Below are 21,393 nucleotides of genomic sequence, written 5' to 3' on the forward strand. Positions count from 1 at the left end.
AGTAGGTATTAGAGCTAGCGTTGGTAATTGACAAACTAGCAAGAGTTTGCTAAATTGTATCATCCAACATGAGAAAACCATGCACAGCTCAGTGTTGCTAACTATTTTCCAATGAAGTTTGCTTGCAGAACTAAAAAACTCAAAAAGTTACTAAATATAGCAAGAAAGTAACTAAGTAGGCAACACTGACTGCCCGTCTCTTCAGACCTCCATCCAAAAACTATCCCACTGTCAAGCTATGAGTAAAACATCTGACTATTAGGCAGTATGCAGACAGGCCAGTAAACTTATTAAAGTCCTGCGACATCCAAAGATACCAGATTGTTTTCTTCTTTAATTTTTTTGTCAGAACATTTGATAAATGGATTTCTGTCAGGATGTAAGGAGAATTCAACAAAAAGTATGAGAAATGTTTTTGAAGATGATTTCCAACCCTGCATTTAAAGAAACCTTTGGCTGAAGTGCATCTACCCTGGATATTTAAGGGGAAAGGGGCATCTTTTCACCAGCTTTGTCTGAGGGGATGCTGGTGTATGCTATCAGCATCAGTTATTCAATGTGTGATTGAAAGGAAGAGGGCTACTCTTCACTAATACTTGTCTCTCCACAATCTGCACACGGGTGTTCATGACAAAAGCTATACGTCCATATAAGTCACCTGGCTCCAGATCAGCCAATAACTAAATTAAATTGCAAATTAGAAGAGGGCAGTCACAGCATGCATTTCAATAGTTTAAGAACTTGCCCTGAATCGATAGTTAGAACACTAGAAAATACTGAATTGTCATTAATTTGAAAGTGGGTGGGGGAATTTTATTACTTCCTAAGATGAAAGAGTAGAGTCTTGAAAGTTGTTAAGATGTCATTTGATTAAATGAATAGTATTCTTTTGTCTGTATGCAGTGTATACTCTGTCTCACAAACAGAGCATGAGCGCTGTTTTTGGTGACAGATGACCTCAATGGACCACATGTAAGTGTCCTCCAATCAAAATCCTACTTAAGAAGTACACAAGTATTGCATGGAAGTACACGTGTCCACAAATGCCTCTGTCAGTTGTATTATTGCCTTTCATAAGCGAGGCCCCTCCTCCTGTCCTCAGCAGGCAGTTGGCTGAAGGGAGGTGTGATGTTGCCAGCTTAGTGAAGCCCCCTGGGTCCTTGTGCTCATCGCTGGCCCTTGTCTGGTTTTGCTCCTTCAGCTCCTCCGTGGCAAACCTGCCACACACCCATTCAGCTTTCATCACACACTCACTTTGAAAATGTGCATACTACTTGTTAACTTTTTCGTGGCCAACGCTGGCAGTTTTGCCTTCAGATAGCTATAAGCAGTCTTGTATGTTTGGTGTTCCCTCTTATCACCAACCTGTCTTTACGGTTTTCTCACTTACGAAATGTTATCTGATCTTTTTTTATGATACACTTGTGCTCTGACATTTCCATGTTGCTTCTTGCTTTTAAATTTAATTATCTTTTTTTGTCCTAGACATAGGACCTTCATTTGCTTTGGACAACAACTGATCTGATAACCTCTCAATATCTCATTTCACTAGTTAAAATGTATAACGATGCAATAGTTAATGCCAGTAAATTAATTTTAAAACCCATAACGTGGTCATGAAAAAGAGCACTGAAAATATAATCCTATATGGGGTTTTTTGTCGATGAATTGTCAAGCTCGTGTTATATCATCCACACACAATAAATGAAAACATGCATTTAAAATGTAAATTTTTATTTCTTTAGAAGCTAGGAAAAAAGTAAACCAAATAACTTTAAACATAAGTTTGTACAATGGAGCTAACATCCGGAAGCAGAGAGATTATGCCATATTGTGAGGGGACAAGATAAAGATATTTTGTGTTTTCCAGACTCTTGGTAATGGGTAGATAGTCCCTTTAAAAATGGATTCAGGACAGGTTGTATGCATTATGTTTGAATACATCTGAAGCTAGATCTCTGGCTCAAGTGAGGCAAATTCAGCTCCTTCAGAGTTTGCATTTTCTCAGAAATGACAAAAACACTCAAAAATAATCTTACAATGTTGACATTCATATAAAATAAGCAAATTACAGATGGTAATTACAGATGAATTAAGCAATGACACCATGCTTCTTCAGCTAAGGTGCTTGAGGGAAGGCATGCTGTTTAAACAGAGAAAAGCCAGAATAAACTCTTCATTTGTAGAAACCACCATGTACTGAAATATAATAGAAAAAACAAAATAACTTACTGTAAATTCAAACCTTTAACTACGGGGTTGGTGTACTGAAACCTGTACAATGCGGCCCTTGTATTTGCTTTAAATGAATGTGTATTTAGTTAAATGTCAGACTAGATACATTCAAGTGTCAAAAGGTTGGGTCAGTGTGACCCGCATGGCAGAAAGGGCTAGTTATCCCAGATCATATTACTTATTTGAATTTTTTTTTTTACGATTTAAAAAATTTCTTTAATCAAATTACTCAATGTACACATCGCCTCTTATCACACAACCCAGTCTGGAGGACAGAATAACCTGGGTGAGCCTTTCCAGTATTATTTCTTTCTTTGACCCAATCAAATCTAAATAGTTTATGAATAATTACCAAAGAACAGCAAATCTCAAAGTAAACAACGGAAAATAAGTATACTCAAACAACAATCATACAAAAGTAAAGGAAGGAAGGTTTCTTCAATTTGACAGATTGTATTTGCTTAACAGTCCTCTGGGGGTTGCTGTTGACCATATTATTGGAATTAAGGAACTTGGACAAAAACTAAGTAGTACAAGCGTCCTGATTGAATTATTTCCATGTGTTTGCAGTCTGCGAGATCGACGAGCGAGAGGGGATCATGTCCAGCAGGTACTCCCTCTGACGAGCGTCGGCCGCGGCTGACGTCTTGTGACCGGTCAGGCTGGGGTTCACGTAAGCCATCGTGACTCCTGTGAACATGCAACAGAGCCGCAGGTCAAGGTGTGGCGCGAGCTTCATGCTGGCCATTAAACGCCTTGTGAGTTGAATAAGAAAAAAGCAGGAAGATTTCTTGCACCTGGATATCTAGCAACATACAGACAGATACAAAGGAAAAAATGATAAAGATGTCTACTCTATAGTTTACTAGTGACACCCGGGGAAAAACGTACGCCACCAAACCAAGGGACTAATGTAGGAAGATGGAGATCACTGGCAGGGGAGAACTGAAGCGTGGGATTGCCTTGTCCGAAAACATTTCCTCCTTAACTTTATTTTGTGCATCTACAATTTTAGATCACACTAGAAGGCAAGAACTTTTGGACAAGATTCCCGAACACTAGAACAATTTGGACGTAGGACGTTGAAGGATTGCTTTTGGACCGGACAGGAATTTGAAAGACAGCCGATGTCAGCAGGCGGGCTGGTATTAATGCGAGTCTACCTGCGTTGCTGTGGCTCTGCTTCTTCCATGCAGTGGGTGAGGCACTACCTCCGCTGAAATTCCTGCTGCCGGCGATTCCGCTGCTGCTCACCTTTGAACTCTGGACAGAGCGGTGGAAAGCGTGGGCATGCTTACCTGGCCGGCTCACCAAAGCTGCAGCCGCCACTGCACTCTGCAGCTGGGAGGAGGAGGAGAAGGAATGGGGGACTCCCCTCACCGCCAATGATGAGACGCCAAGGGACAGCTGGCCCTGGGAGCTCTGAGGGGAGAGGAAACACGGAGAGAGGTCGGTGTTACGGTTTCCTCAACCGCACAAATGCTTCTCTTCGGAACGGATCCCAACCTGCTTGATGGAGTGTTGGTGAACCATGTTGGCTCCTCGACTGGCCTGGTGGAGGTGCTGGAGGGAAGACACTCTGGCGTGAACCTGCTTTTGCTGCTGAGACAACCCCCTCTCTGCTTTCATCGACGAAGAGGACGAGGAGCTACTGTGAGAAACTGGCGAGGCTGCCTGCTGAAAAATACGCTGCTCTATTTCCTGCTCTTGCTGCAGAGCTTTGACGAACGCGGCTTTCAGCCGATTGGTATGCTCGGCTTTCAAAACCCTTTTCTGACTGGATGACATGCAGTGTTCGCAGAGGAAAGCCCCGCCTTTTGTCTTGTCCTGCCTCCAGCGGCAGGTGAAGTCGGTTTTGCACTGGGTGCAGGTGAGGGGCTCTCTGGTAATGTTCTTCGACAGCGCTGCGCCGGTCTTTCCTGAATGGGGAGAGATGAGAAAGCCAGAGGAACTGATTAAAAACTGAAAGAGTTGCTTTTATGGTGTCAAATATATAATAAGAAAGAAACAAGACACGTGTAAGCAGCCATTTAGATCATGGATTAAAGTGGGAATGTCCTGACTACATATGGAAAATATTAAAATTAAATGAAAATGGGACAATTGCTCGAGCTTGTTTGAAAAAAATCCAACATCCTTACCCCAACACCTAGGGCTGAAATTAATTACTGTACTGTTCATTATTTATGATTGGGTCAATTAATAGGACTACAGCCCAAGAGATATCACAACATAGCTTGTTAGCCAAACCTAAAGATATTGAGTTTATCATAAAAGACAAATAATAAAAGCACAAAATATTAAGCTGTAAAAAGTTTTTTAATTGCTTAAATGATTATTAAAATTAATGTTAAAATGTTTCTTTTGATCGAGTGATTGAATAATTGACTCGTCGTTTCTTTCTACAACCAAAAACATAAAAAAACTAGAATGGGCACTCGGTAGAGCGCATACCTTCGCATATCACAAGATTGGGCATTGGATTATGAACATTTTGGCATTAGTTGCCAATTGGATAGAAATTGACCGTGCTATGGTAAAAAGAAGATTTTGACCTTTTCATGACCTTGACCTTTGACCCGATCGATCCCAAAATCTAATGAAATGGTCCCCGGATAATAACCAATCATCCCACCAAATTTCATGTGATTCGGTTTAATACTTTTTGAGTTATGCGAGTAACACACACAAATAAATAAATACACGGCGATCAAAACATAACCTTCCGCATTTTCAATGCGAAGGTAATAAAAGTAACACACCTCTGTGGATTGTATCCAGCAGATTCTGGACCGCTTCTTCCAGCCCCACCAGGTAGATGAACTCATTATTGGCTGCCGATGGCAGGAAGTTAAACTCTGGGGCCGCAGGCTTGGGCGGGGGAATCTCCAGTAGCGTTTTCTCCAGTTGTTTCCGTAAGGCGAGTTTAGCTGCAGCTTGGCGGCTGGCTGGAGACTCGCTCACGCTAACCACAGAGACGCCGCCGTTTCCCAAGGAAGAGCTCTTCACACCGGATGCCGAGGCCTTTGAAAACAAGCGCAGAGAGGAAGACATGTGCCTGATGAGCAGTTGAACCCACACAGTGCTAACTGTATAAACAAATTAGACTGGTCATGGTATTTACCTACATTACGTTTCTTCTGTAATTATAATAATTAAGTTTAAGCACCCTGTACATTTGAACGATAAAAGACGATAAACCAAATCAAGCTTCCATGATTTATAACGTTAGCGGTACACAACTAATGCTAAATTAAATATGAACAAAAATAATTCTCATACTTTTTATTCAGGGTAAAATTATGCATTTTCCAATGTTTCGCGAGTGCAGCTGTGGATATATATTTAGCTTTGAATATGGACAGAAGCCCCCTATATCACATTTAAGAAAGCCATGAAAGAAACCCTCACTGAGAGAAGCCCTGTCTGGACAGAGTCCAACAGAGGCCAATGTTAGCTCGAGAAGCCAGTGGAAGATCTGACTAAACCAGACATTTATTGAACCAGGTGTTATTATTTCATGAAACGCATCTTTTTGTTCATCTGCACCGACTTGGTACATCAGCATCGTCATGACCCAAACATTATTCACCAATAAGGGTACATAGTCACACACTTGGACAGCGGTTGGACTCGAGCTTCTAAGCACTTTCTGCGTTTGCTTCCAACACCCAAGTAAATATTTAATAGACAGAATTTTTCGATCATCCATTTCTTCAGAGTTTAAGGTCCAAGCTCGACTTGATGGTAGAAAGAGTCTGAATTAAGACTTCATAATAATCGTTTAGTTTGGACAGAACGGGGCCTGAAAGGCGTACGCCACTTCACACACAACATCTGTGATCCATGCATGAATGTACGCAACTCTTGACAAGTGGACATTTTGAAAACAGGGTGGTTGGCAACGTAAAAGGTGAATTAAAGCCAGATTGTAGAAATTAAATGTGGGAGGAATCCTTTTACTGCCAGGATGTGACAGGATCCTGGAAAGCCGGGCTTAATCGGGAATATACTTTTTGCAGTAGTTGAAAGTACCTGCAAAATACTGACCTGCGTGTTAACACTAGCGCCAATTCTGATGAGCCCCGAGTTGCCCGTGCCTCTCTGGCCCTGGGTTAGGGAGGCGGAGATCCTGTGGCCCAACAGCAGAGGAGGAGGTCCTGAGCCGGAGCCTCCAGAGGCCACCAACTGCTGCTGCTGCTGCTGGCGGAGAGCCTGGATCTGCTGTGGAGATACGGAGATGGGCTAACCAGGACAGTGAGAGGGGGGACACGAAGGGACATCACAGACGGGGAGGACCAGGGAGGGGCATCAAAAGCACCGAGGCAAAGGGTACCCACAAAGAGAGATCATAAGTCCCGAGTTTAAGTGTCGTTATTTCCCTGCCAACTGTCCCGGAGTGACTAAGAGCAGTGAGATGGTAAGACTCAGACTACCATCGACCAAGGCAACAATGTCATTTTAATATCTTAGCTTATTAATAATGACGGTAACATTTCTCCATGACTCACCTGTGCCCCTCTGACCAGAGGCGGCATTATAATCTGGGAGCCATGTTTGGACAACATTTGCTGCCCTCCTCTCACCAGCGGTGGAGGGATGACTGGGCCTGAACTCCGGCCTGTCAACATCTGGTCAGAGAACAACAGCATCAGAAACAGGTCAACGACAGGCGCCGTCACACAGATATGCTGACGGATGCATGGCTGCGGTTTAATAGGCTTTTCTTTTTTTTTGCCTTGAAAGATTCCTAACTGAGTGAAATGGGCCAGAAGTATTTAAGTGGCAGCCGTGATAAGAGAAGGAAAGGTGGTTCCTTTTCTTATCTCCTCTAGCATGTGATACACTGCTAGAGACAATGTTGTCCAACAATTCCTTTTGACAACAACATTTAAAGCAACGCATCATTAACTGTACACAATGGATACATTAAGAACATCCTTCTGAGGAGGTGTAATTCTATTTTGGACAGTAATCCTCAATTGAATACATCATCAAGTTTGTCACTGTACTTATTTTCTACGTTATAATAAAGTCGCTAAAAAAACAACAGCAACAATAAAAAAGACGATGTTGCGCGGGTTAAATGCCATTGGATGCTGTTGTATTTTCCTCTGTCCTTATGAATACTTCTTCATATCTTTCCTTGAACTCAAGACTTTTTCAAGGAAAGGTAGTCAGGAAAAGAAACTAGGATATACTATTTTGACTATTCAACCGCAGCCCATATCTCAGAGAAGAGCATTAACCTGCTGAGTGCCTTTATTGCTTGTAATTGTTCCTCGAATGAGAGGAGGAGGAGCAGAGGAGCCAGACAGACCTGTGGGCTAAAAAGGAAATGGAGAATGATATCAAACAATAAACAGGATGCTTGAAGTGGAGGCCCGTGTTGTGGGGATGTGCGCCTGTGGGACCCAGTGTTGACGTGGGGAGTAACCGTTTACCTTCTGGAGAGTGTCCTTCTGTATCTGGCTCTGTCGAAGTTTCTTCAGCAGCACCAGCTTGGCCTCCTCTAGTCTCAGCTCCTCCTTCAGCTGCTTAATGATGCGCTCCCTCTCTGCTGGGCTGCTCTTCTACACGCCACAGATAACAACATCACTCACAAAATACTTTCCGGCAAATAAAACATGAAATGTTGGAGCACAACCTGGCCATGCATCCTGGGATACTTATCCGCTACCCACTTTTAAGTATATCTGAGCATCAATGAAACACCTAGATTGTCACTTGCATCTTTGGAGGTGAGAAAATAGGTTTTCAAAGTTGTGCGTCTATGCTTCTCACCATGAGCAGGTCTCTGTCCAGCTCCTTAAAGTGGCTCAAGCCGTTCATCGGAGGACTCGGGGAGTCATTATCTGACAGGACGATGACATCGTCATCTTCAGATGATGGAGGCCGCTTCTCCCTTTTTATACTGCTGGGTACAAGTAGGACAATGACATTAAAATTTAGATTTCACTATCTTATATTGACATATTTGGTATTTTGAAAACTTTGGGCTCTCCACTAGAATTTCAAAACAAATGTATATGGGTTAAAGGACCCACATTATGCCCATTTTTCCACAAGTTGATATGGTTCCTTGGGGTCTTAATGAAATGTTTGGAACATATTTTGGTCAAAATACCACACGAATCATTTCAAACAGCACCCTTTTTACCCTGTCAAAAACACCTCCCCACAGATTAACCTGTTTTGAGTGCCTGTTCCTTTAAATGCTAATGAGCCAGCTCCCCCCTCTCCCTCCCCCCTCCTCCACGAGATGCGCTCGCCTAGCTGCTGCCTGCAGATGAAGATAGCGTCGTGCAACCATCTCGTTTTGAACCAGAGTCAGACCCTGAACAAGAAGAGGCTCCCGAACAAGTTCGAGAAGTTAGGGCACAACAGCACGTTTCTGAATGTCACTTCTACATTTGTTTTTGTTTGTACATTGGCTCAGGTCTCACAGTCTTGTGAGCGGGTTTGAGAGCATAGTGGTGCTAGAGATTCGAGTACGTGAATAGTTTGTGCATGTATGAGTATGTAGCAAATACAGTGTGTTTATGTAAGTTACTGTTTGTGAAAGTGTTTAAATGCAAGTAACGGGAACGCCATGAAGATATAAATGCTACATGAGTAAAGTTCCATCTGTAAACTAAAGTGTTATCTGACAACAGTAAGTGACCAAGCAGGGGCGGGGGTAACGTGTTTACCTCCATTAATTAACGTTTAAACCTTGTTTACTTATTAAATCGTTGTATTTGATGACTTATGACTTATTGGATGACTCATGTCTGTAATATGAACACAACTTTCAAATAAACTTTACCTGCAAAGTTGTGGTGGGGGGTTCCAAGGCCATGTAGCCAGACTCCCTACATGGGCGTGCTTCAAAATCTACGTAGACGTTGGTGGTGATCCCTTTGGACGCACTCAAGCATATGTTTCTGACAGAGGAACCACAACAAGCTGCGTGAGTTGTTTTTTCCCCCAGCGTTTTTGTGTTGGGAGACATGCCAGATACCCAAATTAACGTATATAACCACTAAAAAAGTGGAATTTTCATAATATGTCCCCTTTAAAACAATGTGTAGATATTATCATGTCCTCATTGAGGTGAAGAACATTGTATGGCTGTTTGAGGCAAGGTGAAGAGGTTCACCTCAACTGACTCAAATATTAGCAACCATTAGTAAAGTCTGTATTCATAGAGATCTGCTTCTCAACCACATTGTTGGTATCGACTCTACGATGATGATGAAAGTCCTCGTAGCTAATCTTCATGTTGATGCTACAACAACAACAACAACAGAGCAGTCCTACAAAACAAGGAGGAGTCAGGCGGGACCTTCCGCTCCAGGAAGGTCTTTCCGTCACAATGCAACGGCTGTCCTACGTATTTCCTGCTGAATCAGGATATTGTGGCAGCACATTATAGGCGTCCGAGTTATTTGGGGGTGACCCGTGTTGGGCTGTTTATGTCATTGAAAGCACGCCATAGAAATTGTGAATGTAAAATCAGATAACCTAAATTGGCACGCAAAAACCGAAAGAAAATGAGGAATGAATAAATCTGTGAGATTATGTATTTCTATGAATTCGTTAAAGTCAACACCCTAAATTCTGATGCCTGTCTCTTCTCGTCTGTGTGTGTGTGTGTGTGTGTGTGTGTGTGTATTAGTCCCTCCTTGGGGTTTAGTGCCAACATCACTTCCTGTGGATTAAGCACTACGCTTCCAACGAAGTCACATGACCCCAAAGTCATCGTCACGTGACACACTCACTTTTCCTCCTCCCCCCTGCCCTCACTGTTCCTTCCACTGTGGAAACCATGGCAACAACCGGCTGAAACCGGTTTGTGACACACGGCTTCATTTTGTGCGAGGCGAGTTTTTAGGGTTCAGGTGCCGAGTGGGGGAAATGGAGATAGACTAAGAGATAAAGTTCAACATCACCTCGGAGGACCCCCGCCCCTCCCCCACTTCCCACCTCCCATCCTCTCTACCCTACACAGTAATTCAGTACCATAAAAGTAACTTTCAACATCTAATGTCTTTTTAGATTAAAATAGCGCAAATCATTCTTTTCTACAGTCTCTTAAGTAAGTTTCCTCCCCAACAAACAATCTGAACCAGAAGTATTTCTGTTGTTCAGATGAAGTTTGCTGCACATAGACATCATTACGTGTTGCCAGATCAGTCATGTGGTAGTCCCAGAGGAAGAGCGTTTACTATAATAAATACATATTCATATTCTCACCCTCTGGAGGTGCTCATGTCCATGGGCTGCTCTCCCGTCTGAACTTCCACTTTAATGGTGGCTTTCACCTCCGCTGCAGCCAGCATGCTACTGGGCACCTTTGACTCTGCCAGTGGGACCTGGCTCTTTGTATCCACAGCTGGCTCCGCCCTCTCCTCGCTGGCTGTGTCACTGCAGTCAGTTCGATTGTCCGAGCTGGGTTCAGCCATCGTCCGTTGGGTCCGCTCCTGATCGTCCTTCACCGGCTGAGAGGCCAAAGGTAACGCTAAAGATGGCGGGGACAGGCCCTGCTCCTTCTCGGGCTCTGGTCCAACCGTAGTCTGGCCCTGACCTTCCCGTGTCAGTCCAGAGTCGGGTTCAGGTTCGGTTTGTTCCTCTGTCGAGGGTTCAGAAGGGTCCAACTTAGACTTTTTGCTTTCATTGTCAGCATCAGAGGTTTCTATAGACTGGGGATCAACATCCTTTTCCAGCGCCCTCTTCTGGCTGCGCGTCTGGCGGACAGCCTCCTCAGACATCCCCTGCAGATAAATAAATAAACTGTATTTTATGTATCATTCGATATTCAAAAATGTATGACAAAAATATTTGAAATATAAATATATATATAGTTTGTTGCCATATTGATTTCAAATCTGACCAGAGCTGTATGGGTAAATTGTTAGAAACATGGTCACAGATCCCTAAAAGGATATCCAGATGGCACTCAGCAGTGTGTAGATAAGTACCGTCAGCGAACGCATTTGGTTAAAGCTCAAAATAATGTTGATAAGAGCCATTTGAAAGCACGGCTGCACAATACTTACGAAAATTTTAAGCTCTGACTAAATGTCACATTTTAAGTCCGTCATGTTGACATTATCAGACACACAACAACACATAGCTATTAAAATAATAAATTAAGTTACACCTTAAACTAAAGTGTGATTGTGGGCCTATCATTCAGAATTAAAGCAGACAAAACTGACCTTGAGTCAGCTGTTGGGGACACAGGGTGACTAAAATGGCCCCCAGACAAAACACGCGGGATTATAAAAGGTCACATGACCAAGATGTTGACTCATGTTTAATTCTACAACATCCAATTATCCAAATGTCTGTAAACCAAAATCCAAAAGAAAGGAAAACTGAAAGAGAAGATGGGAGAACTCAGCAAGCACTCAGTGTTCAAAAAACAAAACAAACTATCTGAAGATCACTCGACTTTACCGCCTTCCGGAAGAAGAGTACGAACCAAAAGTTGCTGCAGTGAGACATCGACATCGCAGTAAAAGAGTTAAGAGGGACTTGGGGACGATACAAAATGAACTGGAGCGTGAATTGTTAAAATATTCATCACAACACATGAATCCAAGTATTTTAGTTATTCATGTGTGTAAGTGGAATATATATTTACTCATTTTAAAAAGGAATCGTGTTTAACCTTCCTTTGTGGTCCGACACCAAAGAGCACCAGGACCACCTGACGCCCCGTGAAGAACAAATCCAAGTCCACCACAGGCTGACACGTCAGTCGTCGTGGAGACGGAGACGGCAGCTGGTTCCGTCTGACAGCAGAGAGAGCGCACACTCACAGATGTGCACCAGCACCAGGTACACACAGACACACACATTGCACACCGACAGCGTCGGGCCAGAACACGAGAGCTAACGGCATTTCTTTGGAGCGCGTCTGCCCTACAGTCTGAGAAGCACTGGACAGGTGTGCAGAGGTGAGAACGCAAGACGGATTTGAACTTCTATCCCGATCCGTTTTCCTTGTTTCCACGTTGCGTCTCTTCTCTGGCTTTCCACACTGCTTTTGCTTGTGGCCCGGGGATCAGGTATAAACACTCTCTCTACGGGATCAAACTAGTCCCGTTAATAACCCAGCCCTTAAACATGTTCAGGGTGGAAAGTGACTGCCCGGTACAACATGTGCACGGCGAACGTGGAGAGTATCCTCGTTATGTGTTGCGCATGATAGCTTCATATGTTCTTTAGAAATGTGGATCAACCTGGGCTCTCTGATAGAAACTGTAATGCTGTGGCATGTGGACACTATATCCAGGATCTTATACCTTACAGTTAGTCAGAAAAACAAACACGAAGGTAAAGCATCTAATGATGGTCAATGACACTGCTGACAAAAAGGGAAAGTATGACTGTTTATCTTCAGCTGCTGAGGTAACTCCGTATAGAAATGCCAAGGTGGTTCAAATGTCGCAAGATCAAGACACACCTGCAAAATCGGCATACTGATGCGTCTGCACGCTCGTTAAAATGACTTTGGCCTCGATCACATGTGTAAAAGGTGAACGGCTGCTGGCCATGAGGCTGCAGGAGACGACCTGTGCTCAAAGTTCAACCCCAAACAGAAAGCACAAGTGGCACGGAGAGACCGACTCAGACGTCGACTGTTTACTGGACAACCAGAGAAGAAACACAGGTCCGTTTTGTCCTGAATCATATTCATGCTTTCTGTTACAGACATGAGGCCCGGTCCTGCCGAGGCGGTCCGAGGCCCTCCGTCCGCCCAGTAACACGACAGGAAGCTGTGGGTATTTCTACAAATAAAGGGACTAAAATGAACCCGTACAACCTACAACTTCTATGTGACACACACTGTACACACACACTTCTACCCCCTCCCCTTCCTGTTCTCGGAGTGGTTATGGCGGCGAGCATAAAGCACACTCGGTGTATCCATGATGAACCTATAGAGACCACGCACTGAGTCACAATGCAGCACGCAACCATCTGACCACAGAGAGCTGACTTAAGTTTTTGTAAACAAATTTTATATACTCTGACATCACTGAGACACACATGACATGACCCTTCCCAGGATTCAGTGGGACACAAAGCACTTTTCCTGACAACCGGTCTAAACCGGTTGGCCAGTGTGTGTGTGTGTGTGTGTGTGTGTGTGACTGAGCGAGAGAAGCTGAAACTGGATTTAACCCTTTAGACGCTGGTGTAGACGGCGTGCTTCCACAACGACGGCCATTACACAGCATGTGAGTGAATGCGTGCCGAGGAGAGTCGTGATGGCATTATCACTTCCGATGCGTACAGCTGTGCAATGATGCCGGGGGAAGAAGTTAGACACACAAACCCCCCAAACTCTCAGACACTGGCCCTATCTTTGTAACCGGGGACCTGAATGGCCGACGGGTTTCACGTTTCATCTCAATGGCAGCGGACGCACATTTCCATCAAGACGGCACACACACTTACATGGGGAATCAAAGCCCCACCCACCCAAGAGTTTGACGTCCTATGCAACCAGGCTCAGAAAGCAAAATTCAACTTTCCACTTTAAAATCATTTTATGTCCACAAAATGAACACGAGTAAAATGACAACACGAGTAAAGAGCCAAACTGCTGATTTCAATATTATACTTTCTAATCAGACAGTTTCTATTGTTATGAACGATTATCAAAATTATCTCGCCAGACATTAGAATCTGGATACATATTAAAAACACATGGAAATACCAGAACAGCATTTAACGACACTGTAAAGACGACATTGTAAGGCGTGTGGTCGAGGTGATGTGTCTACTGTCCTTAAGGAGAAAAGAAAATGCCTTCCATCTGCGCTTATTTCGGACATCAGCATAACAAGCAACTATAGTGGCAGCTTGACGGGGAGTTTAAGAGTGTCGTCTGAGTTTGAAAATAACATGTATTTCATCCAACTCAATCATCACATGAACATGTGCATTGTAATTTCATCACACGCTTCACTATCATAGCATCTTATTGCACCATGTAGGTACTTGACTCAGGACAAGTGTGGCTTTCACCAGGCAGAATAGTCATACGTTTATCTGGTATCAGATTTCTCCCACTTTCAGGGCGCCGCTCAGCCGAACCCAAAGCTCATCGACACCCGTCTCGTTTTTTTACTGTGTTTCTTTTCTTCTTGTGGTTATTTATCTTGTCACTTGTGGATCATTCCAACCATCAGTCACTCAATCCCCCTTCATTCTGGCCGGCAGACTCAATCTCTCAATCATCAAAGTCTGGCTGCACATCCGTGTATTATATTTAACCACTGACAAACCTTTGAAGTGTGAAAACATATTTCAACACTGCACTCGATTTCCAGAGAACTGTGCACCCACGCAGTCACACTATTTTGGAAAACTGCTGCACCGGCTAAATATTAGCATCAGATCTCTGGTTGTATCCGTCAGAAAAACAAATGATAGCGATGATGGTCTGCAAGCATCCGCTGGGAATAATACGGTCATTTAAAATGAGCTGGAAGGCTTGAATTGAACAGTTTACATTTGAAGCTGATCTCTGGTTTGCTGGATTAAATCATTTAAAACACTTTAAAGCACCACTTTATACACAAAGTAGGCAGAAAAGGGCAATCAGTGCTGCCGATATATTTGATGAAGTCATGGAGGCTTTCACTAAACAGCTGCCCTGTGACCTGCAGTCACGTTCAACAGCTTAAAATATGGCCAGCGGACAACCCTTTCCAGAACAGTGGCGATTACACAACTGAAATATATAGTTGGACAAGGCCGAGTGATTTTCTGGAAAAATTAAAAACTGAAACTTTCTGAAACACTTTGACTCACTCGCTCTTGTAATTGTAAGATCATGAATACAGCCACTCCATACAACTAGTGGACATACAACTTCAGCCCCGCCTGTCATAACAACGAGCACTGCCGGTTACAAAGCAAAGCATTCTCCACTCTTCTAACCAGTGTCAGTCAACCCCTTCTCTAAAGGCAACATGCATTTTGTTCACAGTGACAGGTCCTAAACAATGCAAGCATGCAACAGATTAACATGCACTCTTTACAGGGGCTTTGTTCACATGAACAACGGACTGTTTATTCCAGATCTTCACAAGAGGCAATGAAGCCATCCTCAGTGACATGGCAGCACAGCAGCTGGATGTAAGTGACTCTGTTGTCACAGGTCTACTCAAACAGTGATCATCGATTACCGATACAGAGGTTTACCACATGTGACAAAAGGTAGAGCTGCAACAGTTAGTCGATGGACGACTTTGATCATCAATTGTTTTAGTAATGTTTCATGCAAAATGGCAAAAATTCACAAATATTAGTTGTTTTTACTCTTCTATAATAGTGAATTTAAGATTTTGGATAGTCATGATGTCACCTTGGTAAACTTTGATGGATCAAAAGGAGTTATCACTTTATTTTCCAGATGAATTGCTTGGTTTATAATCAGCACATTAAATAATATTGAAAGCAGCGGGTAGTTGGAGCCCTAAAAATCAAAAAAACAAAAACACAATAACCTCTGAAATCTGTAACATAAACCAATATGATAAATAATGAATGAAACAATTTTAAGTCATTAATATATTAATCTACTTTTTCCTTTTTTGTTAGCCTTAATATGAGCATACTGCAGTTCACATTGTAGACTATAGTATTGCCTCTGAGAACCACGCTAATAATTACATCACGCATATTATATCAACCACCAGTATCTCGTCAAAAGCTTGGACACATAAATATACAATAGACAAATTAGTACAAATAAATTTCACTGGGCCACACTGGAATGGCTAGAAACGTGTGTGTGTGTGTGTGTGTGTGTGTATGTGTGCGTGCGTGCCTGTCTGGGTGAGACAGTGTGTGCGGTGTGTGTGTTCAGCTTTAAGAGGAGGAAGACGACGGTTGTCACAGAGAGAAGTAGGAAGATTAGCTACCAGATAGCAGAACCAACACTGGTGCCAAGGGGCTTATGGCGAGCAGCAGAGTCCACCATTAACGCCCCGACACCCAGTACACCACCCAGTACACCACCCACACCAAAGTCAGCCCTTTAACAACTAAACCCGGCCCACACGACATGTGCAACCAGCCGGCTTTTCTTTATTGACACCGCGTCAGAGGAGGCGAGCGTGTGATTAGTTAGCGAGCTAACGAGAGCTAACCGCCACACAAACAACAACACCGAGCCACTTCAGCTCGAGGGCGACGTCAAACGTCTGAACGTTAGCGGCGGTTTAAAGACTTCAAGTCAAAAAGTGAGAAAAGTCCTCCGGCCGAGCGGGTCAACGTGACCCACACAACCAGAACCGAGCCCGGATCGTTGACCTGGCTGCAGCCCGATGCGGGACAACCATCCGCTCGAAAAGCGGTCACAAACTTTTATCCTACTACCGTAAAAGTGGGTCTGTGCGAGGCTCACCGGGACCGTTTACCTGTGTGTGCCCTCCCGAAGAAAACAAAACCGAGTCGGAACTCGTGAATTGCATCGACCGGCGGAGGTCTGAGCGAGGAGCCGCGAGGAGCCGCTGGCGATGAAACGTTATAATCCTCACCTCATTTCACGACTTCTACCGCACACAATCCAGCCCAGGGATCGTATTTACTACCTGGCACGCGTATGAAAACGTAGACGCAGATAATCTGTGGCTGAGCAAGCCCCCCGTCTCCTCCCCAGAGCTCAACCTTTGGCTCTGCGGAGAAGTGTTACTTTTCAACAGCCCATCAGCTTCTTTATCGTCACAGATAGGTGGAGGAAAACCTGGCTCCTCGCGACGACTCCGAATAAAAGATACACTTCCTAAAAAACTTCGGCTTCACCTCAGTCAACTTACTCGGTCGCTTTGTCGCCCGTTCTTCAACGATGGTCGGCCAAGGAATGTTTAATCTGCAGTTAACCTCGATAAATCGTTGCTTTTTTTAAATCCAGGGGATATCCTCTTTTTTTCGGCCCTCCCCACTGCCGCGTCTGTTGCCAAATAATGCGCCTCAACACACATGGAGCCGCTGCGTCCTCTTAGTGGGCATGCGCACCTCGGCGTACGAGGGCGACCGAATCACATCATGTAAGCCACCGGCCACCAAGGGCCAAAGCGGGACGCCCATGTCGGGCCACGTTGACCCATGGCTGTCCCAGCAATTACAGAGAACCCCTCCAACACACGGGTACTCACTCAGGCTACGCACGCGCTCACGCACGTACACACACGCACGCGCGCACACACACGCACATTTCACTCAAAACACTCATGAGTATCACAGTTCACAGTAAAGACCGAAAGCATCAACTTCAGGTCAAGAATACAAAAGCACTTTATTGCCGTATATGATGAGCACCCAGACCTCAGACACATTATCAAGCAACATGAATACAACAAGCGAATAAAATCAATTCATTGTAACAAGAGGGCTGGCAGCACTTACAGAGCACAAAGGAACCCAGACTGGTTTACCAAACAGGCGAAACCATTCAAGTGTCCCAAGCCCCAAGACCCCTAGTGGGCCCCTCAAAAGTCCTGCGTTCCTTGCATGTATATTTTTTAAATTTTGTTTGGGTAATCTGATTTACTGGAGAATAGTTTGTGAATTTACAGTAGCAACGCACTATAACAGCTTATGTGGATTCTTTATTATTCTGTAAAAGACCCATCCAGCTTCACTGCCACCTTCAACCTGCAGCAGCTCCTCCGCTGGCCGGGAGCAGAGCGTCACCGGCCAGCACCGGCACCTTGCTGCTGCAGGCCCAGGCTATAATGGTCCACTGGAGAGAAAGGAGGCTCGGGAGTCGGGAGAACCAGCACCAGGACTAGACGGGGAAGACTGACCAACCCTGCTGCAGTAAAATGAGAGGCGTTCTCATGTTATACAGTTATGTTTAATCAAATACCACCAACAACTGACACAAACTGAGGTGGAGTATAGTCCACTGTGTGTATTCGACTGGATAGAAACATTAAGCCTATACACTGAGGGTGGGGAGTTAACTAATGCATGCAGGTGAACCAGGCCATGCAAGAAGTCTACTGCTCAACATGCATTCACACGACTGTAGTATATAAACATGCACTGTACTGCACATTTTCCCCATAAAAAGTCTGGCAACGCCAGCATCATATTATCCCCCAATCTCAAACGTTGGTCTAACACCAGCCACCTCAGCTTCATGTGCACAGGCTCTCAGCCGGAACCTGCTTCAGCGCCACATTCGGATCCCTATCCCAACCGCAGCATCCCATAATTTCCTCACGTTTCTTTAGGATTGATGCTAGCATCACATATGACTCCCTGACCCCATATCATCAAACCATCAACCCAACACATCTCGCTTTATCGCAGCGATTAAAAAGAGGGTTGCATTAATAACCAGTCAACCAGGCCTGCAGTTACAGTCAGATCTGTGTATGTAAGTCAACAGCACATCTGCATCACTGTGAACTTGACTAATCCTGTCATCCACAGACATCCATATGCACACACACACACACGCATGCACGCACGCACACACACACACACACACGCACGCACGCACACACACAGTGCACACACATTTAAAACACTGTGATCTTGAAGTAAAGACTGAAGTGTGCAGGGGGCTTTTCTCTGACAGGTGGGGGTTTGAGTGCTTTGTCAGCGTTCTTTGTTGCTGTTCTTTAAATGACAATAAAAAGCGAGAGAGAGAGATGATGCTGTGTCATCAAGTCTGACTGTTTCCGTCCTCCCATCCCGCCACTCCATCTACTGAGGCTATATGGTTGTCACATATAAATGCAATGATATCTGTACCAAGGGGCCATCCTCATAATTACCCAACTGAAAGCAAAGAATGAACTGCACTCTGGAGTTTACAGATAACAATGAATCTTTCTGTAATTATTGTCACTGTTCATGTTCCCTCAGCCAGAAATAACTTAAGTAAGAACCAACCCGAGCCAGCTTCACTTGAAAACATGACCTCAGGGCGTTTTGCAACCTGAGCGAAAAATGTAAATCTCAAGGTGGAGCTAGAGGACATGTCATGAGATGTATGGATCATCCTCTGAGGACCATGAATGTCTTTTCTACATGTAAAAATGTCCAATGACTAACCGCAAGACCACGATTCCTGGCTCTCAAAAATAATGTAATACTCATGTTGAGAAATATTTTTAGAAATTTTAAAAAGCCTGGTCATATTTCTTTCTGGGGTTGTGGCAATTGTGTGTGGGCTCTTGGGAGACTCATAACATCAGTATTTCAAAAATCCTGGTTATGGTTCTGCAGCCATTAGCAAATAAAATGTGTCTTTTAATAAATGTCAGAGGTGGAATAATACTTTGAAATATGACACAATGAAACATGCCAACAAGTATCAGCCTACAAATATATTTTTTTAGTTTAATAAAGGTCAGAGCGTTTTCTGAGGCTGAATGGGATTTTGTATTGGATTACATAATATCGTCAGGTGGTCCTGTTTCTTTGTCCACCTCATCTATATTAAGTGTATGACTCATCCTTCATAACTATAACAGTGATGATGATAGTTCTTTTTTTAGAGTTATTATTTCTCAAATGAAGGAATATGTTGTATGAATGGATGTTGATTTAATATAGACTACTATATGTAAAGTATGTAGCCTATTGATAGGACAGAGTCAATCAGCAGGTCCTGGCCAGGTGAAGGGATCAGCTCTGAAATCAAACAGTCGTAGGATCAGCCTCCTCACTCTCTCCTTGTGGAGGTGGCCTAATAGCCGCCCGTTTCAACATGACAGCTTCAACTTAATCCTCATTAAGTACTGTAACAATGCAGGAAGTAGCTGCTGCAGTCACGATTAGACGGGCTCACTATTTGGCAGGAAGTGGCTCTTTCAGCTACGTCCGATAGGTCGAGAGCGTCAAAAAGTTTGTACTTTTTGTTGGTGAAGGATGTTTTCCCGACAGTTGCAGACACGAGGAAATATTACAAGAGAGACATGTTATAACTCGATGTTATTATGTTTCAAAATATGTATTTGTGTTAGAAATACACGATACCTCGGAGGATCTCCATTGAATACCGATGGGCTGCAGGACTTCATACGTGAAAAATATACGAAGAACCTATCTTGAAGATATTTTTATGATATACGAATCAACACAAACACTCTAAGTTATTATTCCGCGTGTGTTTACTCTCGTGCTTTTGCAATTGCGCTGTCAAAATCGGATCACATGTTTAATATTTTCAGTTGTAGAAATAAAATATAAAATATCTGAATTCTGCATAATAGAGCAAATGATTTACGTTTTAAACAAAGCAATATCACATACTTTTGGATTCATTAAATCATTCAGTACATTTATCGTGTTTTATCGTTATTATTTTTTTTTAAGTCCGATGATATTAAATTAAGTTTGGGCAGTTTTACAAGTACACATGTCAGGATGAATGATCAGTAACATTGTGCTTTGGCCTGATGAGTTATCTTTCAATCATCAAAAGTCCTGTTATCCAAGGAGGATATTGAGGTTTGAATATATTGTGATATTCATAACCCAATTCCCCTTTCCCCCTAATGTGCTGCGTTTTTCTGTAGCCCGTCTCTTTCACTTAAATGGCATTAACTTTATCACCATTTTAAGCTAACAAAATCTCTTCAGACAGTTGGAAACCGGTGGTTATTTATCATTAGCAACATTAGGCCTTTTGATGACCTTTTTCTAAACAGGTGACCTGGTCCTGGTCTTCTTCACGTTCTTCATGCCTCAGCATTTAACAAAGATGTCATGTCTTTCAGAATGTACTCAGTGGTTCCTCTGAGGTCAGACACAAGGTTCTGTATTTACGAATATCAAACAATTGATGGATGTTCATTTTACGCGAATAAAGTTGTATTTGTCTTCTGAACCTAAAATGTTTAAAGAGGACAGGCTGTGACTAAAATCTAAATCTCATCTATTGTGGTTAGAAAATTGGATTTCAACATATAACTCTTCACTATATACCATATAAACAATACAATTTAGATTTCGGACTCTTTTTAAATTAATGCTATGCTTTTAGATATAAAATTTAAAAGTTGACTAATATGTTTAACTTCATCGCCGTATGGTAGTGTTTTGTGTAAGTGAAGATGCATCTGAAAAGTGGGCACTGCATGACCCAAAGACAATCCAGAAACTGTGACTGAATGCAGCCTTCACAGT

At 43.3% G+C, this 21,393-nt stretch overlaps 1 protein-coding gene across 8 annotated transcripts; it reads right to left on the reverse strand.

The window, feature by feature from the left end:
* Positions 1-1,717: 1,717 nt before the first annotated feature.
* On the reverse strand, positions 1,718-17,264 carry LOC130198175 (transcriptional repressor p66 alpha-like). 8 transcript variants are annotated; one of them, XM_056421302.1, is made up of 12 exons: positions 16,665-16,761; positions 10,474-10,991; positions 8,020-8,152; positions 7,680-7,808; positions 7,485-7,562; positions 6,747-6,866; positions 6,286-6,480; positions 4,998-5,259; positions 3,742-4,154; positions 3,616-3,657; positions 3,399-3,498; positions 1,718-2,925 (listed from the first exon to the last, which is right to left on the reverse strand). In XM_056421302.1, exons 1-12 carry the CDS (start codon positions 16,716-16,718, stop codon positions 2,786-2,788), a joined length of 2,184 nt encoding a protein of 727 aa, XP_056277277.1. In that variant the 5' UTR covers positions 16,719-16,761; the 3' UTR covers positions 1,718-2,785. The 8 variants fall into 8 exon arrangements, with proteins under 8 accessions (XP_056277277.1, XP_056277275.1, XP_056277276.1 ...); XM_056421300.1 differs by lacking the exon at positions 16,665-16,761 and adding an exon at positions 17,064-17,264 and having other exon boundaries at positions 3,399-3,657; XM_056421301.1 differs by lacking the exon at positions 16,665-16,761 and adding an exon at positions 16,785-16,941 and having other exon boundaries at positions 3,399-3,657.
* Positions 17,265-21,393: the final 4,129 nt, after the last annotated feature.

Source organism: Pseudoliparis swirei, chromosome 8 (genome assembly GCF_029220125.1).
Source record: "Pseudoliparis swirei isolate HS2019 ecotype Mariana Trench chromosome 8, NWPU_hadal_v1, whole genome shotgun sequence".
NCBI lineage: Eukaryota > Metazoa > Chordata > Actinopteri > Perciformes > Liparidae > Pseudoliparis > Pseudoliparis swirei.

Excerpts from the sequence above, each read along its gene's own strand:
- LOC130198175 (XM_056421296.1), bottom strand. The coding sequence starts at position 16,718 with ATGCAATTCACGAGTTCCGACTCGGTTTTGTTTTCTTCGGGAGGGCAC. Across the intron at positions 5,260-6,285 it reads GCGCTAGTGTTAACACGCAG|GCCTCGGCATCCGGTGTGAA; the intron begins GTCAGTATTTTG and ends TTGTTTTCAAAG. Across the intron at positions 2,926-3,398 it reads GCAGAGCCACAGCAACGCAG|GAGTCACGATGGCTTACGTG; the intron begins GTAGACTCGCAT and ends GCATGTTCACAG.